This window comes from Myxocyprinus asiaticus, chromosome 23 (genome assembly GCF_019703515.2).
Source record: "Myxocyprinus asiaticus isolate MX2 ecotype Aquarium Trade chromosome 23, UBuf_Myxa_2, whole genome shotgun sequence".
Classification (NCBI taxonomy): Eukaryota; Metazoa; Chordata; class Actinopteri; order Cypriniformes; family Catostomidae; genus Myxocyprinus; species Myxocyprinus asiaticus.
This window is the reverse complement of record NC_059366.1, coordinates 23,200,896-23,223,894: the sequence shown is the minus strand read 5'-3', so window position 1 is coordinate 23,223,894 and position 22,999 is coordinate 23,200,896. Positions and strand designations below refer to the sequence as shown.

Genomic DNA, 22,999 nt, shown 5'->3' with positions numbered 1-22,999 from the left:
TGGAAGCATTTGGTTGCAGTTGTTGCTGCTAAAGTTGGCAAAACCAGCTATTAATTTTAAGGGCACAGATAGTTTTTCACATGGGTGATATAGGTGTTGGATAAATTTTTTGCTTCAAGACAAAGATATATATATTTGAAAACTGTATTTTGTTTACTCAGGTTGCCTTTGTTTCATTTTATATCTCATTTGAAGATCTAAAATAATTTAGTATGAAAAATACACAAAAATAGAGGAAATCAGGAGATTGATTTTCACAGCACAGTAAGTTCGGTTAACGGTGCACCCAGTAATTTTTTTGCACTGGCAGACATGGGGACTTATACTGACACCTAGTGGTATGGGTGTAGCATCACACAAAAACAAAAGCTTTCAGCTACCAATGCCACTGTAGAAATGCACTATTTGCAGCCAGTCAAGATAAATGTACTACATGGGTGAAAGGGTCTGATAACAGGGGGGTTACCAAGACAAAATGAGTGGTATTCAGCTGATCATGTGATCTCACTATGGCGGCCACCATAATTCAGCCCAGTTTTCATCTCATGTGAGTGTACATCATTTCAAAATTTTTTGAAAAGTACTATTCACTTCCTTATGTGGAAAAATCACTGAGTGCACCTTTAACATACATAAAAGGAAATCTTGTGAAAAATTCAAGCCAGACTTTTAACTGATGTATATAGCAACATTTTTAAAAATATACTTTGATATTTCAAAATTGTGACTGGGATGTCTCTCATGAATACCTCCAGTAACACAGCGTCTGGCCATTTCCCAAATAACCAGTCCATAGCTGTAGATGTCGGCCATGATGTAAGCTTGGAAGTGGTTCTTATTCAGAGTCTCGTCCAGGACTTCTGGAGCCATATAACGTCTGGTCCCCATACGTGTACTCAGTGGGATGTCCACTTCATTTGTGTCACTGAGACAAACAAAATATTCCTTAAAATGATCAAACAAACAGAAGCGATCCAGACACACTAGTAGGACTGATATCAAAGCAATTTTAAAATGAGCTTTAAAAACTAATGTAAAATGATAAAGCACCTATTAAATTTGACAGCAAAGCCCAGGTCAGCGATGCAACAGGTGGCATTTTTCTTAACGAGGATGTTCTTGCTCTTCAGGTCTCTATGAGCTATAGCAGGTTTTCCTTGTGTGCCGTAGATCTCTGTGTGCAGGTGACACAGGCCACAGGCAGCAGAGTAGGCCAGTCTAAGCAGGGCATGTGTATCCAGAATGGTGAACTTCAAATAGTCATAAAGAGAGCCATTCTCATGGTAGTCAGTGATCAGGTAGAGTTGCGTAGAGGCTCCACTGCCATTTATGTCAGCAGCAATGAAGCCTTCAAAAGAAGAAATTGTGGAGAGAGAGAAAAAAGCAGCCATGAAAACATGAAACAAAAGAGAGTTGATCTATTGTAAACTTTTGAGATCTATTCATTGAATACACCACAGTACTAATAGGGAGCTGGTCCACATAATTTGCCACATAGCGTAACATTAGCTTTACTTTCAGAAACGTATATACCCTAAGATTTTACTGATCTAACAACAGTATCATACATTAAGTAAAGCATACCTAGTATATTCTCATGTCTCATGAGCACGGTTTGGTAGATCTCTGTCTCTCGAAACCAGCTGGCCTCCTCTCGAGTAAAGAACACTTTCACTGCTACCTTCTCCCCCCTCCACCGACCCAGCCACACCTCTCCATATCGCCCTTTACCAATAAGACGCACTGTCTGGATCTGCTTTGCAATGGTGCGCTGGACCTGTAAGATTTGAATGTGAACACAGTTCATAAGCAGTGGAGGGGGGTTGATGCTTCAAGATCCAATTGCCTGCAATTCTCATTTCTCACCAGCAGAGGGAGCCCGGAGCCACTGCCTGATGTTTGAGATTGGTTGATGAGATCTTTTAGAGATTCTCCTACTGGGATAAAGGCCTCGTCCTGCTTCAGGTCTCTATGGTAGCGCTGCCTCTCTGTCTGCCACTTATACCTGAGAACGGGACACAGTCAAGAAAAAAAGAACAAAATCTTTCCAGCTATGCCTGACCTCAAATGCTTTAGCCTGGAACCCTTTTTTTCAAACGAGATGCTACATTTATGGTGCCCTCACAGATATGACAGTGGTCTTGGACTTTATACAGACACATATCCGGATGGATGGAGCATCATGAAAAGTTTTTAGTAACTGAAACCATTGTAGAAATACCCTAATGACAGTTGTGAAGGGGGAGAAAACAGCTTTGTACAGGCCAGCGATTTGAATGGAGATTTAATCTCATGTGAGAGCACATTTTAAACATTTTTCAAGAGCAGTTTCTAGGGGTTTAGGTGTATATATACAATGGTGGTTACTGACTGCACCTTTAAAAGAAAATTCACTTTTCCACAGGTGTGTATTGATGCTTAATATCTGCATGAAGTCTTGCCTCTACTTGCATTAACAGAGACAAGTGTTTCTCTTTTGACAACAAAATCGGGCAATAATGTGGGTGGCATGCATTCTCAAAGGTGGTGTGCAAAAACAGTGGTACAGTTACAGTTGGAAAAATGCGATAAAGTCGTGAGTGACAAAAGCAGCTATTAAAGCGCTTCAGTGCGGTGATGATCTCACCTGTAATAACAGATGACAGTGACACAGATGAGGGTGCAGCAGCACACAGTTACTGAAATGAGGAAGGCCAGCCAATGAGAGTCTGGTGGTTCTGTTTTGACACAAGAAGAGAAAAACAAATAAAAAAAAACAAATAAAATAATCTGTATGTTACACTTGCAGCATGCCTGTCCTTCTCCAAAACTACTAAATGTCATGCTTTACAACTCCCAGGCAGAAAATGCTGAAGCTCACCCAAGTCTCGAGGTGGTAACTCTGGCTTTAGGTCTCGATTACAAAAATCAAACTGGCAGCATTCAATGGTTCGACGTGTCTGTGCAAACTGTGAATCCTGTAAAACATCAGTTCGTCTTAGCAAGTGAGTAAAACTTACAAAATCTAATTTTTTGTGATATTAGTAGTGAAATTGAAATAGTAATTTATAAAACAAACAGTTTTTATACCTTGCACTGAAAGTGAGAGCCCTCATATTTCATACAGCCTGAGCTTAGGATCACATCTCCGTTTTCATCTTCTTCAGTGATAGCAAAGCACTGCCCATTTGTCCTGTTGTGGTGCAAAGACAAGCCATCAATTTCAAAGTCCTTGAATACATAAAATATATTTACAACAAAAGGCTTGGTCTCTGACACTTACTCGCAGGTGTTATTCTTGGCGTCGTCAGGGCAGTGTCCTGAACAGTGGCAGCTGAGAAAGCGAGCAGCATCTTCTGGTGCCACAGTAGAGTCATCCCCAGGCCTTCTGAAGTCTGAGCCAGGCCTCACTCCAGTGCCCTGCAGCACGTGGTCAGGATTCTGACCTGCTATAAATGACAAGACACCAACAATCAATAACATGCTATGTGCTTTCTTTGTTAAGATACATTGCACTGAAACATAAAATGACCAGCATGTGTTAAACCAAGTCTGTGGTTAGAAACTCATACATCCATGATGTATAAAAAGCACTTAAGAAAATAAGACAATAAGGTCCTAAATCCATCCATTTCCTAAACTGTTTAAATGGTTTTCCTTCCTTTTCTACCCTGCATGTCATGGTGTGTCCTGTGTGTTTGTGACAGAAAACCCGCCCCCATTCACATAATTGCCCCAGCCCCCCAATCATTGTCATCCAAACAAGTCTGACCCAACTACCCCTGCACAACATGTGCACCATGCCCCTTTTTGTTTCACACCCAGTAGACATTGTTTCCCCCTTTATTTGCATTTCAGTTTAAATAATGGCCCCTCTTGAGTTGTCATCACTGATCTCAGTGTCTTCACTCCAGGCCACACTCTGTGTGTATTGCTGGAGATGCTTGAGCATGACTCCACTGCAGACTTTCCAGTCCAGACTTGTTGGTAAAACAGCTCACAAAGCAGCAGTTTGAGAGATTGGGTGGCAGGGCAACACTGCACTCTCTTTATCAGCTACATTACTACATTCCATCCTCAGATCCCATTACCAGTCTGTCTTACTCAGCCTCTTATTGTGCTGCCGATCTCACAATTAGACTGGACTCTCCTCCTGGACTAATTCTATTAGGATTCCTTGATTAAACAGAAAAATGGGCAAGATAGAGGAGCTTTTTGTAGCTCTTCAATTCACTTCATAATTCAACAGATGGGCGACTATATACACACACACTAATAATGTATAAAATAGGTACATTCAACTCAATAAGTACACTAAAGTTCTAACAAAAATAGGTGGCCTGAAGGCAAAATATATAGAAATAGGTCATGCTGAACACAGCAGTTCCCAGCAGGTTTAAGCACATCACACTAGTGATATGAATCTTCAGCACCACAGCAAAAGTCATCATATTTTACCGGAGTACTGAGCTTGCAGTTTAAACTGAATGTAATGAGTTCAATGCAGAACTGTTGGGGATAGCCTATGCATTACAATGCATACAATTGAATGCATTAGTTTGCATCCCCTTTGCAGAATCTGCAAGATGTTTATCATTTAATAAAAGAGAGACAGATCATAAAAATAGCATTGTCTTTAGTACTGCCCTGATGAGACAGATGTTTACATATTACCAAAGGACAAAATAATAACTGAACTGACAAATTATCCTGTTCAAAAGTTTACATCCTCTTGGTTGTTAATATGATGTGTTGCTTCCTCGATGATCAATGACTGTGTCCTTTGTAATGATTTGGTATTATTTTGTCTTGTGGTAAATATCTGTTATGTAGCTTCTAAAGGGCAATACTAAAAAGTAGCAGTACAAAAATAATCTTTTATATCTTATATTTGTATAAATTCCGAAAGGGGTGTGTAAACGTATGCACTGAACTATATATTACGATTCAATATAATTGCAATTCATTAATATATAATCGGACCGTGACTGAAACTATGCCTAATGCATGACAGAGACCCACCATATCTGCAAGAGAAAGGTTTAATTATGCTGCTTACAGTTTCAATCTCTCTCACGCCTCTCATGAGTGTCAGGTAAACGTTATGATAAATGCTGTTCTCAGAGTTTGCTTTAAGACAAACTGCTTCTTTATTATTGAACTGTTGGACATGATATGAATACACAAATAGATTAATAAAAATACTGATAAAGGGATCTGAAAGTATTGATACAATATTGTGAGAAAAAAGTATCCCAATATATCAATATATGATTTTTTTGCACAAAATAAAACTACTGTAACCATAATGGCTGCAACATAAAAAAAAACACAAAAGGAACAAATTCACTGATTCATGAACAAATTACTCTTGAGCCGGGGCTTTTAATGAACCGATCAAAAAGACTTACAAATCGCTTTTGAATCATGCAAACAAATTAATTTACAGAATCGATCAGAGCAGTTGCCAACTTAAATTCTCACTTACTGAACTGGTAGTCATCATAACTTTCATTCATGTCTTGATCATATAACCATTACTGTGGTATTTGTACTTAACCATGTATGAACAATGTTATGAAATAAGGTTTGCAAGACTTACACCGGTAAAATTACTGACAGGTTCATATAATAACAGTAGGCAAAGTTAAATTTACACATTCAGAGAGTTTTAATCAATAAACATTGAAACATCCAAATTTGTTACAAAATAGCATGGTTTTGTTTAGCATGTAGTTACGTATGGGGGGGATGTAGGATGAACTGTTTAGCCGTTTAAGTAACCTAAACTAAAAGGCAAATGACAACCATTTTTAGTTTAAGAAAACAACTTTCCTAGTTTATCTCATGTAATTTCTGTCCAGGAAGGCTTAATCTTGCAGCATTTGAATGGATGGAAGAGATAGACACTGTGGTGGTCTCTAACAGATCAATTTTTATTGTGGAAGTCAAGAGCCAGAGGCAGAATGCGTGACAGGATACATTAGTAAAACTGTTGATCAGCACACAAGCAAGGGTACTGGGGAAACACCCTAAGAAAATTAGAGCTGATGGAGGTGAGGCAGTTAAAGGCCAGATAAAACTCAGTTAGCTTGTGAAGCTGCAAGACCCTGCCGTTGATACGCTCCATCTATTAGAACAATTCTAGACCGCAAACTAAATGACGCACTTAGCTTCTCAAGTGCTCTCATTCGGGGTGAGGACAGACTCCATATCTTACTTACTAAGTGGATCAAACACAGTCTCATATTACTTTTACTAAAATATAAAAGACAACTCTTTAAAAGAATTATACTGTCTAGACTTAATCTCATTCAACTGCTCGCAGGGGATTTCAATGAAGTAATTTCAGTAATTGAGCTACTCGCATAGCAAATGTAAAAGGTTGTGTGGCCTTGTGCCCTGGCTAAGGGAGACAGTCCCCTTTGATGACGACAGACTCTGCTGCACAGGGCCAGCGAGGCAATTTCACATAAGGAGGCTGGACCAGGACCAAATGGCAAAGCCTCAAATAGGAACCCAGGCTTGTTTTATTCTCTCCATACAGGGCCAGTGCTTCAGTGATGGCTGTAAGATTGGAGGAAAATTATCTTTGGATTTATTTGAAAGACCCCAATTTCACTGCAACTGCAGAAAAATTGTTCCATCCATGGGAGTTACAGAAAGTACACACTGCATTTTTACCATGTTGGCATCTTGAAACTCTGATGCTCTTCAAAATAAAAAGCAGTTGTATCGACCATCTAAAGGATATCTTTGCCTGTGACTGACTGTGGGTGATGAATGATGTGTCACAGAAGCCCATTAGAGCCTCAATAATCACATGTGCTTACTAACTCTGCCGCCAGTTACAGTGGAGTCTGAGGTCTGGCAGAGCATCCCCCCATAATGAATCTCTCTAATACGCACACACACATACACACTGTTGTTCTCTTAAAGAAATACACTGCAATATGCAATGAGATTCTGCTTAACAGAAATAGAGAGACAGAAAGTGAAAGGAAATATTTTCCTTTACAGCAATTTATTGTTTTATTGAAAAGACTAAGGGCCCTATTTTAAAAGTGCTAGCATTAAACACAGTGGTATGCCATAGGTCATAAGCGCAAAGTCAATGGGCATGGCCATGAAATTTTGGTATTTTCGTGCAAGCATGCGCTAAGTCTAGGTGCAAGTAGGTTTGACGAAATCGTATGCGCAATGCACAAATGGGCTGGATTAAATGCAATTTAATTCTGAGGTTTTCTCCAGTTATTATTCCACCTGCATCTTTATATATAGTCCAATTCCTCAAGCACCAGCAATATAAACCAAGACAGCACATTCATAAGAAATTGGTAAATGGACTGTATGCAATGAATTCGAATGTAAAATTACATTCTTTTGTGCATTAAATTTAATGCACAAAAGTTAATTAAATTTAAAATAAACTTGATTATTGTCGGGCATATTTCCATGACAGTGACACGCTCCTTTTATACGGAAGGAAAATGTGTGTCAGAATTTGGATGTAGGCTCCATTAAATTACAGAGAATGTAAGTATTATTAATCAGTTTCATCTACTGACACACAAATCACGGCTAGTATTAACAGTGATTGTATCGGCATGCACTTCACTTCTACCAGTCGATTTTGAAAAATTAAATACATTTACTGAAACACGAAAAAAATTCAACCAAACATATTTCTAAAATGAAATTACACTTCAAACAAAACAAAAATAGAATCAAAATAACTAATCGGAATAAAGTGGTAAAAAAAAAATCATACCAATTCAAAACATTTTACTATCTCCAACTTCTTCCATCTGCCCATTTTGTAGTGACTTAAAAATCACTCTACGACGACAGGTGGAAAATACCATTAGGCCTACAAATTAGATCATACATTCAATTGAAAATTGAAAAATAAAATTTGACCTATAGATAACACAAATCTCATAAAATTTTGTTTTATATAAGATGGCTACAACTCTCAAAGTCAAGGACATAATTTAATATTCCACTATATTTTCAGTGTTTGGACGTGAACTTTATTACAACCTGCTGGTGGAATCTCCAAACTGCAAATTCAGGAACTGAGTTTAATCTTTGTGCCGAGTTGAGTGGTTTTCAAATGTCTTAGCACAACAACCTATTTCTCAGGAAAATAGCATTTTGCGCCACTTTATTTACATATGATACGCCCACAATAGCACAAACTTCTACCTACACCCACTTGCAATTTGCACTGGCACAAAAATTGCAATTAGAATTAGCACTCTCACGAAAATCTGATAAGATGTTGCGCACGGTCGTTGCGCGTAGTGCGTTCACGAAAATAGAGCCCTAAATTTACCTAAAAAATGAAAATCTGTATAATGTTAGGCAGAATGTTAGGGACTGACAGCCTCACTACTCCCCATGCACCTTCACTGATGTAAAAAAACTGCGTAAATATTCTTCAAAATTTCCCTCATGTGTTCCACAGAAGAAAGTCATACAGGTTTTTATATGACATTATTCTTAGCAAATGACGACAGAATGTTAATTTTTGGGTGAAGTAACCTTTTAAGCACTTGTAACGCTCAATCACCATACATGTCACTTTAAATGGTAGTCGGTAATAACTTTCCTCCCTTGGAAGCAATGAGGACTAACATCAGGTAAAACAGAATAAAGTCATGATATTGGAAAAAAATAAAGATGATTGTGCCATTTTTAATGTAAATTTTCATGCTTTTACATACATTCATGTACCTCAGAGAAAGTGTGGGAAAGGACACGCACTTTCTTCTCCCCTAGGAGGAGTGCTTACCCCATTCACTATTAAATCAGGTAGACGTCTACAATTGCAAAAAACAAGCACTTTGCAGTGTGGAGGCAACTGCAGGCTTTCAGTTGCCAATGTCACCTCTTTCGTTCTTTAAGATTTAATTTCAGCGGTGCAGACACCTGCCTGAAATTACATCTCATGGCTGCATCTGATGAGCAAGGTAAAAAAGATGTACTATAGAGCTATTTAACTAGCTGTTACACAACTGTAACACTGGGAAAAACAACAGTGCATTGAGAAGTCAAAAGCCCTCTCTTTCATGCCACATCTCTGGTTTCAACCATCTCCTACTTTTCTGCTGCAACTGTACAAAAAGACATCGACAAGGACGTTAGACTGATGTTTGATATAATATGAACTCTAAAGGAAAACGGAGCAGTTCAAAAATCTGACTACTGGACATGCAACAAGACTTCCTCTCTTTCTCTAAACCAGGGGTCAGAAACCTATGGCTCGTGAGCCAAAGGTGGCTCTTTGTTAAAAAATTAAGTGGCTCGCCAGGTGTCTCACCATTCACCAACACAAGATCGTTGAAAAACTTCCTAGAAACTTTTTCCTGCAGAAAGTGTGGGTGTGATTGCAAAGCTTGAAGTCAATGACACTGTTTTGATTTCCTTTCTCCTGAATTTGTTGTACAGCCTACTCCTGGTGAACAAGGTGTGAAATTATCACCTGCCAAATGCTGATTTTTCACGCACAGTGGCGGGTAATTTTGCTGATGTACAAGCCACTGTGGAGGGTGACCTGTAAGATGTCTCGGAGTGATATATGACAAGAAATTTGACACAAAGACGCACGTTTGAAGAAGCATGAGTGATATATTTTTTCAGAATCAAGTAAAATACAGTACTGAAAAAGCCTTTAATACAGTTAGTGTTAACCCAAAGTGGTATGAGTTGAATCTTGTAAGGGATAGGCCTAGTTTACCCAAAGATTTACCCATCCTCATTATTTGCTTAACCTTTTTTGTTCTCAAAGAAAAAAAAAAAAAAACAGGCAAATAAACATGCATAAGTTTTCTTTTTCATCTGTTAGTCCAAATAAGGTAGATGAATAAAAAAAAAAAAATAATAATAATTTATATATATATTATATTATATTATACTAAAAACTGCACAAACACTTTGGTCAGTGTGGGACAGCAATCTGTCCACACTTGATTAGGGATTTAAATCTGAAAATCAACAGCACAAAAGAGTCCTAGTATTTCTGAACAACACAGTGTTTGGAATATCTCATACTCTCTAGCAACTGTGGCAATGCCAAATAGGAAATGGTTAATGTGCTAAAAAGGAAGAGAGAGCGGCAACAATCACTTCAACAGCTTCCTGTAGTAGGGGGCCCAAGAGAAGCTCATGGTTCGAGACTGAGTGACTATGGGAAAGATGTCTTTTGAACTCCCTGGCATGAGTAAACACACAGAGATACAGTATCTAGTGAAACCATCAGCACAAAGTGGTGTCAACAAAGACAAAAGCTCGGAATTAAAGTATGCCAACATAAACGTGCGCTAAAATATGAAACTGTAGGTCAGCTTCGCCCTCACAAAGCAGGTTTTTCTGTCACAAGCAACCATTCTGGAAGCCTTTTTTTTTTTTTTAAAGAAAAGGTACAAATTTGCTTTGACATCAGTAAACATCACATTAAGCATGATTCCTATCACATCAAAGAAAGCCGCATTTAGGGTATAAAAAAGAATGCAGGGCTCAAAACAAAAAGCATACCTTAGCTTTAGCCGTAACCTTGTTACATTCAAGAAAATTATGAAGCCAAGTGCTGGCTAGAACAACTAAAGCCTTTGCTATTTGCCTGCCTGGGCAGGGCTGGGCGATTAATCAAATGTTATTTTCAATTACGATTTGTTTCCAACAATTATGAAAACAAGATAATCAAGATAAAATTTAAAACAACGAACATTTACTTTAGGAGCTATACTGCAGTAGAACATTTGTTAACGGAGAATGTTGAATATAATATTTAATCAGGGCTCGACATCAATGCTTGTTCGCAACAAGTGGATTTTTGAAGGGGCAAGGGAAAGAGAATTTTACTTGCCCGACCAGACAAGCAGAGGGATTAAAACGTCAATAACGAAAAAATTACCGGCTATATTTGTGATGGCCTAGGCCTGTGTCAAGTTCATATTCTGCAGTTGAAAGTAATCCAGAGCACGTAATTTTATAATTTGCTAGCAATCTAGTTGCGCCCTGTTTGATTGACAGCTGCGCCCTGTTTGATTGACAGGCGGTGTATGTGTGTGTGTTGAACATGAACGTGTTCCGAATATGCATGCGCTAATGCGCACCTGAACGGTAAAATACATTTCAAATTCCACCAAAATGCACGTCTTGGTGAGGTATTCATGTAAACACAGAGAGTGATGTCTAAAGTGAACGTAAACAGTGAAGAAAAAAGCGGATTTGTATAAAAATGTCAGACTTGTAAGTGTAAATGTAAGCTAAAAGACCTGTTGCCATCTAGTGTGTCATTATTAAAATAATCAAACAACCATAACAAGAAAATGAAAAAACACTCACTGCTCTTGACTGAGTAACTTTAGTAGCCTTAAAAAGTATTCATGTTTTATAATCATCCAGTGAAGACCAGTAGTAGTTTTATGTTGCATTTCATTCTGAATGTATCCTTGAATCTGCTGTTAAAAGCTTTTTTAAAAAAGCACAGAAGTTTCTTAATTTGTATTTTTTGTTCTATTATTTTTAACCTATTTCTATTCTTTACTGTTTTTTATTGTTATTTTATTACTGACTGTTTACTAGTCTTGAATAATTAAGAACTTAACACCATTCTTCCATAATAAACATTTTAGTTAGTATTATTATTTGTTGTGGTATTGAAGCTGGTATTGAGAATAGTCAAATTTCACTACAGACTACTTAAATTTTGGTATTGAGATAATGCTTTTACTGTACCTGATAGATCTTGCTGCAATAACATGATGAAAAAGTATACCTCTTTCCATAGAACTATGAGCACCCCTGCTGTAAATGATGGTGAGGGAGGCTCCTTTATTTGACTACCATACATAACAAAATAATTATCAAATGACAATAGCCTCCTCCCCTACCCAGTGCAGTTTACATTTGAGGTTCAAGGAAATCCACTGATAAAGAGACACGTTTTTTTTTTTTAATAAGTTCAATAAATGCATGATGTTTCCAAAGTCAATGAGTAATCGTGTTAAATAATCGTGATCTCAATATTGACCAAAATAATCTTGGATACGATTTTTAGCCATCTTTGAGCAGCCCTAGCCTGAGGTGACCTCACATCCTACAGTTACTCTGCTCTGCTTCTGGAGCTACTGGATCAAGAAAATAAAAGATCCAGAAAACACCCTTACCTCCAACACACAGCCTTAGAAGAATGCAGACTCCAGCCAAAACCGCAGAGAAAGACAAAAGCCTTGCCATTGTCAGTCAACCTTTGGGGGTGAAGATAAGGCTGTTTCTGCTCCTAAAATTCCGGTGACCACTAACGCACAGGAGCAGCAATCAAAATGATGGCTCAAGGGGCTGCAGAGATGACCAGAATTAGGGGAATGGAGAGGGTGAGGTAGGAGGATGATGGTACTACAAACTCAGAGAGTCCTTTTCACGGGGTCCATGGCACTACAATAAAAGAAAAGAAACCACCATGTGATAAGCAGACCATACCATGTCTCAATGCATCTTTTAAGATAAGTTTAAGAAATATCCAGACCAACAATTACTCAACTTGCTTTGCTTAAAGTTACAATAGAAGTTCACTTGAATGTTGACAACTTCAAAATAGATTCATCTTGGTCTCACAATAATGTAGCCTATTTGTGTATTAAGTGAATTCATATGATCTATTTCCATGACCTTTTGTTATGAGTATAAAAATGGTGGATGATAGAACTGCACATACAAGAGAACCTGAAGGCAAATGTAAAAATATGTCACAATTACTACAAACCTGATGGCAGCAGTAATTCATCAGATACTCAAATTATAGAGAAGAGCGTTATAACCTGGCATACACCAATCAGCCACAACATTAAAACGACTGACAGGTGAAGTGAATAACATTGATTATATCGTTACAATGGCACCTGTCATGGGGTGAGATATATTAGGCAGCAAGTGAACAGTCAGTTCTTGAATTTCATGTGTTGGAAGCAGGAAAAATGGGAAAGCGTAAGGATCTGAGTGACCTTGACAAGGACCAAATTGTGATGGCTAGATGACTGGATCAGAGCATCTCCAAAACGGCAGGTCTTGAGGGGTGTTTCCGGTATGCAGTGGTTAGTATCTACCAAAAGTGGTCCAAGGAAGGACAACCAGCGACAGGGTCATGGGTGCCCAAATCTAACTAATGCGCATGGGGAGTGAAGGCTAGCCCTTTTGGTCTGATCCCACAGAAGAGCTACTGTAGCACAAATTGCTGAAAAACGTAATGCTAGCCATGACAGAAAGGTGTCAGAAAACACAGTGCACCGCAGCTTGCTGCGTATGGGGCTGCGCAGCCGCAGACCGGTCAGAGTGCCCATGCTGACCCCTGTCCACCGCCGAAAGCGCCTACAATGGGCACGTGAACGTCAAAACTGGACCATGGAGCATTGGAAGAAGGTGGCCTGGTCTGATGAATCACATTTTCTGCCATGTGCCCTGCCACACTGCAAAAATTGTTCAGGAACGGTTTGAGGAACATGACAGAGTTCAAGGTGTTGACTTGGCCTCCAAATTCCCCAGATCTCAATCCGATTAAGCATCTATGGGATGTGCTGGACCAACATGTCTGATTCATGGAGGCCCCACCTCGCAACTTACAGAACTTAAAGGATCTGCTGCTAACGGCTTGCTGCCTGATACCACAGGACACCTTCAGAGGTCTTGGAGTCCATGCCTCAACAGGTCAGAGCTGTTTTGGCGGCACGAGGGGGACCTGCATGATATTAGGCAGGTGGTTTTAACGTTGTGGCTGAACGGAGTATATCCAGACATATTGTATTCAAGCGGAATTTCCACATGCCGCAACTGCATCAGGCAAATTACGTTTAGCACATATTTTGTGAAAGTGTTTGCACCATTGCCTGATCCGTAGATGTTTTTTAATGAACTGATGCTAAACCAGTACAGACATAAACAGTGCAGACATATGCTCATGCAAATAAACAGGGCTTTTGCCGGCAGCAATTCATTCTTATTGAATTCTTGCATTTGTTTATGAGAGATAACTGATAATATATAATATGCCACATTGAACTAATATGATTTAAGGGGAAAGGAAAAAAGCAGAGGTTGTCTTTTACAACAAAGATTCAGCACAAGAGAATAAAGTATTTTCCGGAAATAAAGTCGCACCTGAACACAAGTCGCACCTGGTCAAAACCACGTTGTTGAGAGAAACAAACACAGATAAGTCACATCTGTATATAAGTCGCACTAACAGAGGTTGCAAATGGTTGGCACTAAGACCCGGGAGCAGCCACCCGACCTCAATTCAGCAGCATGTCAGACACATTCCATGGAGATTCCCTCAGGATTTACGCTGTATATCACAGTGGTTTCAGGGTTTTTAAATCAAGAGAATCTGCTTTAAGTAATCATCTATAACAGTTTTTTCATATAATGTTTGTTTCATGAAGAAGAAAAAAATGCGACAAATAAGACAAATCTGTTGTAATTATACTATGCAAAAATAAACAGCTTTTAGTCTGTGAGTAAAACAATATGCCTGTTGTATTGTATTCATTTATTAACTTTAGCGACTGTCTATCTGTGAACATTTCAAATATCTGAAAACCTGTTTGCTACGCATTAATTATCCTGCTCACTGACTTGATGTTTTTACTACGAGTGTGAAGAAACATCATTTTGTGGGCATGTGAGGAGTTGCTCTTGACAGTGCGGGCTTTGTTAGAACAATAATGTCATGATGGGACAGAATATTTCAACTGGCTGCATAAAATATTTGTAAAGGCAAAATACTCTGAATAGGGAACTTTAACATGCTATACAACCATCTCTATTATCGATGTTTTCATCTGTTTGTGTGTAAGCTTATGTGTTTTATTGTGCAGCGTGTTTGACTGGACGAGATCAGTTATGCATAAATTCTTATATTCCGGAAAATACGGTAGATCTATAGGAAAGATCTCCTAATACAGAAAAATGCACAGACTCTGTAATTGACTCATCAATACTGTAAATCTTTTTTTGCAGCACCAAACATCACCGCCCCCAAGTTTTTTCTGGGCTTGACCCCTCAACCCATCAGGCCGGCACTACTGTTCAATGCTGAAACATGCCCAAATAAATTGATGAAGGATGTTCCAGCAATTACGTTGGACTTTTCCAGCGTTAATAACGCGATGTGTCTGTTCACTTGTGGGTCTGTGCATCTCTCTGCAATTAGTGGACCTGAGCAAAAGGGGGGGCAAATTAGTGGCAGAGTTGGCCGGTGTCTGTCACTTCTGATTTGCCCAAGGGGGACAAAGAGCCCCGACCTGTGCCCCACTTTAACACATCCCTGACTGGATAACAAGGGAACAAAGCTAGCCTCCGTAAGGCAGTGGGATAAGATAGCTGTGCAGGCACCTACACAGAGACTAGAGGCAATGGCTGAGTGTGTCTACTAGGTTAAAAGGTACACAAGCAGCAGGATGAAGTACATCCAAGGAAACTTGAGGGCTGCTGTAGAGGAGAAAGATAAGATGCCCTACAGCTTACCAGGAAGCCCTCACAACCAAAACCTCTTTAGTAAACAAGGGGATAAAGATGTGTAAACAACCATGTGCATGCAGATTTAGTGCAGATACTGTACTGGTCAAGTATATAAAGTCACATTTTAAAGTTGTGTAATAGAACAGTTTTTCTGTTGATCAGGAATTATGGAGCGAAAACCGTAACACCCAAGCTCCAAGATTGAAAGCATGGGTAAAAAGTCAATGCAAGACTACAGGAGGATGTTTAGAGTAGATATGCACCAATTAATTGGCCAAACATCATTATCGGACATTTGACTGTTTTATAAACAGCCACAGAGCTCGACATTAAGCACTGTCATGTGCTTGTCCTTCAGAAAAGTAAATTGGCCATTCACTTGTCCAAGCAAAAAAATGTTATTTGCCCGTAGAGAAAAAAGACATTTGTGGTGTAAATATAATTACTTCAGAAGCAATATTCTCATCCAGATACTCATTTCCCCAGCTAGACATAATTCAATCATGTCGACTTAAGTCCTTAATATACTTCATACAAAATCGAAGAATGAACAGGTGTGACGCCATTTCGAAACAAATCTGGCCAAAACAAAGGTTTTTTGAGTTTGTTTCGGTGGTTAGTAACAGCTCGCTTGGGCGAACTTTGAGGAAAACTTTGAACCGGCGGCTAAACACCTTCTCACTGCCATTGGTCCAAGACGATGATGTGATAGATGGGTGTGACCGGGGACACCACCTACTTTGATGCAAACATTTTTCCGGTTAATTTCATCACTCCAGTCTATCAAAGTCATACACAGGTAACAGGTAATAGGTTACAACATCAACATGAACACTTTGGAGTGTCGAGTTGCTGAGCTTGTGCAAACATACCCATATCTTTACGATCATTCGAGCAGAGATTTAAAAGTTTCAAAGATGGCCTGTAACTCCTGGAAAGAAATTGCAATGAAGCTTGATGTTGATGACCCGGAATTATGCATCAATGTACCCAGGCTGTTCTTGGTGATGTACTGGTTCAAACCTTTTGTTTGGCATTGACAAACTGTGTCCAACATGCAATTTTTTGAAAAGGTAAACTAACGTTATCCAATCTGTGATATAACTTTGGCTAGCTAGTCAGCTGGAACAAGTTAGAGCTAGCTTCCCTCATGTTTTCAACATATGTATGTGTAAACAGAAAGCAATGTGATTGCATGTAAAGGAGACCTTGCTTATTGTTGTGTGTTGTTGATGTTGTCAAGATAACGCACGTCACATATTTATGTGCCCCTCCAAAACACCGCCCCCAGGGGTGTGGGCAGTGTCTGAAGGTGTCTGAATGTTAGAAAACAGTATACCGCTGCTCGGCTGTTTCTAACTTCTTTTTACCCCTGAATGAAGAACAATGAAGAACTTCTCTGGAAGTATAATAGGGCCTATACATTTATATTATAGTTATTGGCAAATACTAGGGATGGGACAATATGGTTAGCTCATGATTCGGTTTGATATACAATATGAGGTTCACAATTCGATATAATCTCAATTCGATAAAATAACACTTAAATGACAAAATATTACAGAAAATTGTTTATTGTTAATTGAGCAAAATGCTCATTATAATTTATCATCAAAATAAAGTTCTTTAATATTAATTGATGAAAGAAAGCCATACAGGTTTGCAAAACATTAGGTAAGTTCTGACAGAATTTTATTTTGTAAGTCAATGCTCACCTGATTAAAGGTGACAAAATGCACTGAAAATTAACAGGTGGAATCCTGAAAGAGGGGACCTTGCTGTTAAATCAGATATGATGTTTATGGAATATACATACAGTTGAAATCAGAAGTTTACATACACCTTAGTCAAATACATTTAAACTCCATTTTTCACAATTCCTGACACTTAATCGTAAAAAACATTCCCTGTCTTAGGTCAGTTAGGATCACTATATTTTAAGAATGTGAAATGTCAGAATAATAGTAGAGAGAATTATTTATTTCCGCTTTTAATTATTTCATCACATTCCCAGAGAGTCAGAAGTTTACATACACTTTGTTAGTATTTGGTAGCATTGCCTTTAAATTGTTTAACTTGGGTCAAATGTTTTGGGTAGCCTTCCACAAGCTTCTCACAAAAAGTTGCTGGAATTTTGGACCATTCCTTCAGGCAGAACTGTTGTAACTGGAGTCAGGTTTCTAGGCCTCCTTGCTCGCACACACTATTTCAGTTCTGCCCAAACATTTTCTATCGGATTGAGGTCAGGGCTTTGTGATAGCCTCTCTAATACCTTGACTTTGTTGTCCTTAAGCCATTTTTCCACAACCTGAGGTATGCTTGGGGTCATTGTCCATTTGGAAGACCCACTTGCAACCAAACTTCCTGGCTGATGTCTTGAGATGTTGCTTCAATATATTCACATAGTTTTCCTTCCCCATGATGCCATCTATTTTGTGAAGTGCACCAGTCCCTTCTGCAGCAAAGCACCCCCCCCCCCCCCCCCAAACATGATGCTGCCACCCCCATGCTTGATGGTTGGGATGGTGTTCTTCGGCTTGCAAGCCTCACCCTTTTTCCTCCAAACATAAAGATGGTCATTATGGCTAAACAGTTCAATTTTTGTTTCATCAGACCAGAGGACATTTCTCCAAAAAGTAAGATCTTTGTCCCCATGTGTACTTGCAAACTGTAGTCTGGCTTTTTTATGGCGGTTTTGGAGCAGTGTCTTCTTCCTTGCTGAGCAGCCTTTCAGGTTATGTCAATATAGGACTCGTTTTACTGTGGATATAGATACTTGTCTACCTGTTTCCTCCAGCATCTTCTCAAGATTCTTTGCTGTTGTTCTGGGATTGATGGCACAAAACGAAAAGTTCATCTCTAGGAGACAGAATGCACCTCCTTCCTGAGCGGTATGATGGCTGCGTGGTCCCACGGTGTTTATACTTGCGTACTATTGTTTGTACAGATGAACATGGTGTTTGAAACACCTTCAGGTGTTTGAAAATTGCCTGATTTCTTTTGATTTTCCCAAGTTGTCAAGCAAAGCGGCACTGAGTTTGAAGGTAGGCCTAAAAATACATCCATAGGTACACCTCCAATTGACTCCAATTAGTCAATTAGCCTATCAGAAGCTAATTGGTTTTTGAAATGGATGACTTGGACTGAATAATTAAGAAAAGCAGCCACTAAGTGCCCAGCATATAGATGGGAACTCCTTCAATACTGTTTAAAAAGCATCCCAGGGTGATACCTCAAGAAGTTGGTTGAGAAAATGCCAAGAGTACATTTCTTCAAAATCTAGGCAAAGTGTGGCCACTTTGAAGATGCTAAAATATAACATAGTTTTGATTTATTTTGGATTTTTTTAGTCACAACATAATTCCCATATTTCCATTTATATTATTCCATAGTTGTGATGACTTTACTATTATTCTAAAATGTGAAAACAATAAACGAGTAAGTGACACTAAACTTTTTAATGGTAGTGTGTATATATATATATATATATATATATATATATATATACACACACACACACACATACACCGATCAGCCACAACATTAAAACAACCTGCCTAATATTGTGTAGGTCCCCCTCGTGCTGCCAAAACAGCGCCAACCCGCTTCTCAGAATAGCATTCGGAGATGTTATACTTCTCACCACAACTGTACAGAGCAGTTATCAGAGTTACCGTAGACTTTGTCAGTTCGAACCAGTCTGGCCATTCTCTGTTGATCTCTCTCATCAACAAGGCATTTCCATCCAAAGAACTGCCACTCACTGGATGTTTTTGGTTTTTGGCACCATTCTGAGTAAATTCTAGAGACTGTTGTGTGTGAAAATCCCAGGAGATCAGCAGTTACAGAAATACTCATACCAGCCTGTCTGGCACAAACAATCATCCATGCGATTATCTAATCAGCCAATCATGTGGCAGCAGTGCAGTGCATAAAATCAGGACCATGGGATGATTGTTGGTTGATAACAACAGGATTTTTTTGCAGTGAATTTCTTTACTGAATTAAACTTAAGTATTTTTTCCCTTTCATTCATTCATCGAATGTCATTTAGATGTATTTTTAAAAGATGATTTTGTCCTCTTTATTGTAAGCACGTTTAACACAACCCCTTTAAGTCGGGGCATATGCTGAATAATTGGTTAAGAGCTAATGATTAATTGTTGCAATAATCGCCGAATAGTCGAATAATCATTACATTAAGCGATTATCAAAATAATCGTTAGTTGCAGCCCTATTTCCAATGTGTGATACAATCTACACAATGGTGCAGAGAAAAAAAAAAAAAATCAGCTACATAATTGGAGGTAAGACTGAGTAATACATTCCACTGCAGACAACTATCTGTGAAATATAGCTCACGTTGCCTATAATATCAGTTCTCTACAGCATGTAATGATGACCCCCCCCCCCACCCTCGCTCTCTCTGCCTGCTTTGGCCCGGATCTCTGGTTCCTCCTGGGGCCCCTCCTTACAGCAGGGCTCCCAGTACTGGAGGCTGCCTTTCCTCAGTGTCGGCGCTATGCCCGACATGCCTTTCAAGGCTTGCTAGACTGAAGGGCAGACTTTCTGGCTCCACTGCCATTGTTTGCTTGGTTGATTTGCGCCACATCCTAGGAAAGGATTAGCATAAGAACACTTAGGCACATTGAGATGTGTCCCCCGTACCAACTCTCTTTCCAGTCATCTTCTCTTCTTCCTATTCCTTCTCCTACGCCAAGTCCAGCATCTCACCCTGAGACAGCATCAAATCACTGTCAAGCAGCTGCCTTGTGGACAGTTAGTCAAGCAGACTTTCCATGTAGCACAAGTATCCAGATTCTTTCCTGACACAGCAGTGGACCGCAGTCAAAGAACAAAAGTTAATCTGTGGAGCACTTGGGTGCAATATGAGCTCCTTCAGCCAGATTTCTCTGGAAGGGTAATGGGATGAGACACCATTTTAAGAACAAAGACTCCAAAACTTGATTACATTTTGGCTGGATCTCAAGAAACTCAGCTCAACAGATTTCGATTGGAAAAGCCTATCTGTGAATCTCTAAAGTAAACAATCTGATTTGATCTTTGTGCGTATAAATTAACTATTTACCACAGAATGATTTCAAAATGCTGGGTACTTGATTTGCCATTACTTTTAAAGTCTGAATTGTTTGGTAGTAGGGCTGGGCAATATATCGAAATTTCATGATATAATCGTGATGATTTGGCAGGCAATATAAAATTAAGCAATATCGTAAATATTGCACTGCATTTAATGCACTTTTATTTGGTCAATATGTTTCCCAAAGAGCACATTATAAGACTAATTTCACCATCCATTAGGGCTGCACAGTTAATCAAAAAACATCAGAATTGCGATATGGCTATATGTGATGATTAAACTGCAAAAAGCTGCGATTTAATTAAATACATGGTCTTTCTGCGCTGCAGAGTAAACAGATGACATGCTGTTCTGTGTGCATGTGCAGGGCTCCTGACAGCGTTTTAGCATTCTCTGAGCGGTACACATGCATTGTCAAAACAAGAACTGTAGGTTCATATATTCAAGGGATTCCAAACATTTGTAACTGCTACAAGTTATTACACAAATCTGAAAACACAACACAGGATCACAGAAAAGCATTTCACCAGATTTGTAGTGAGGAACACTGTAAACGGTCACATTCAGTGTCAATATATTTTGTATAAAACAAATAAAATCTTATTTATATCCTAATCATTTTATAAAAATCAACTTGACTGGGTCCCACAAACATTATTCAGTATTATATAATACTCAACTAGGAGCAAAGTTGTAGATTTTGCACACCCTGTCCAGTCAAATGTTTTTTTTAGAAATATTTGTAGGAAAATAATGTTTTTGTATTAGACTGCTTTGTATCATTGAGTATGAGTGCATATAAATAAAAAGGATTAAATTTTATTTTTCCTTGTTTTCATTTATAAAAAACTGGAAAACTATGCCTTTCTTATATGTAACTAGATTCTTCTTGCATTAAATCAATGGGTGTTTGGATAAAATGATGGTTCCACTAATAAATAAAAAACTTTAAAGCCATTCCAAAGCAAATACATAGAGATATCGAATATCATCAATAGGCTGAAAAATACTGAGTTATAATTTTTGTAATCATAACGCCCAGCCCTAGGATTACAGATACAGATTTCCTGATTCGACTATGATTCACAAGCTCTTAATTCAATTCCAATTTTGATTCAATATCGATTCATATGGGCACATTTCAGTTAAAATGTCCCTTTTGCTGACATAAAGAAATTCTCTCCCAGCTAATGCTGTTAATTACACAGGGGACCTTCTAACTAGGTACATAACTAAAATATTAATTCACTAATTATATTTGATTAGTTTTTCATCATTTTGGTCACATTTTAGCATAAAAAAAAAAAGAACAAATCCATGTATTCAGTCAATAAATGTGATATTATATAGGGATGCTCCGATCGATCGGCCACCGATCAGTATTGGCCGAAATTCACGTCCAATGACTCGATCGGTGATCTGTAATTTGGCCGATATTCACGTCCTATGACTTGATCGGTAATTTGGTTGATCGCATAAACTGATCGCTCATGTTGCAAAGGACACGCAGCTCCTTTAAGACTTCAGCAGCACTGTCATGGCATTACGGAGTGTGGGGAATACTGGCATAGTGTTGTAAGACAAAAAATTTGATTCAGCAGTTAAGAATGATGCAGAGGGAGAGGTATGGTGAATATGAAATGTTTGTGTACTGTACTGTTAATGTGGCGTTTCACACGCAACAAGGCAAAGGGAAAACAGCGTGAGCTGTGAAACGGCCCTTACTGTCATTCATGGAGGCAGTCTCAGACTCCACCGGGCATAGGCATCTCAGGAATAACGCGAGTTACAAGATGTGGTGTAATTCAAACATCTTTATTAAATATCTCCCAATTAAATGGCATTAACATTAGTAGCACCTGTAGTGTCCAGAAACATGCACTCCACTTTCCTTTTATCTTTTGCACTCATGAGAGAGCGCATTCCCCTCATTACAGTTCAAGCAGCAACAAGTGAAAAATGAACTATTAATACAATCATCCAACTAAATGAAAAGGCAGGGAAGGAATTTATAAATATAATTCTTTATTCAATATTAAGATACCATAATAGCCTAATGTATTAAATAAAATGCAAAAATAAAATAGAAATAAGTATAATAATTAAATGAAATAATGACAATGAATCAATAACCAAAATAGTCACATTAAGTTTAATTGCTCCTATGGGTTATCAGTTTGTCTTTAGTTTGACACTAAGATTCTTTTTTTTTTTTTTTTTAAATGTACAATAATTTCAAATCAGATGATTGCAACACACTCCAAAAAAGTCGAGACAGGGGCAATTTAAGATTAATAACAATTTGACGAGTTTAAATAAGGCAATGTGAAACAGGAGATGTTAAACAGGTGAGACAACTGTCATAGTACTGTATACTTTATAAGGAGCCTCCAAAAA

The 22,999-nt window shown here is 38.5% G+C and overlaps 1 protein-coding gene across 5 annotated transcripts in view; it reads right to left on the bottom strand.

The window, feature by feature from the left end:
- The window catches only part of LOC127413722 (bone morphogenetic protein receptor type-1A-like), a 42,163-nt gene that overhangs the window by 2,571 nt on the left and 16,593 nt on the right, over positions 1–22,999 (bottom strand). For 2 of the 5 annotated variants that reach the window (XM_051651093.1, XM_051651094.1), the window contains exons 3-10: positions 3,263–3,428; positions 3,070–3,172; positions 2,861–2,957; positions 2,627–2,717; positions 1,867–2,005; positions 1,585–1,777; positions 1,051–1,348; positions 750–925 (exon numbers count right to left, since the gene is read on the bottom strand). In XM_051651093.1, the coding sequence (XP_051507053.1) occupies positions 750–925; positions 1,051–1,348; positions 1,585–1,777; positions 1,867–2,005; positions 2,627–2,717; positions 2,861–2,957; positions 3,070–3,172; positions 3,263–3,428 (1,263 nt within the window). Of the gene's footprint in view, positions 1–749; positions 926–1,050; positions 1,349–1,584; positions 1,778–1,866; positions 2,006–2,626; positions 2,718–2,860; positions 2,958–3,069; positions 3,173–3,262; positions 3,429–12,155; positions 12,424–22,999 lie in introns of all 5 variants that reach the window. The other 3 variants (XM_051651097.1, XM_051651098.1, XM_051651096.1) reach the window with 3 other exon arrangements.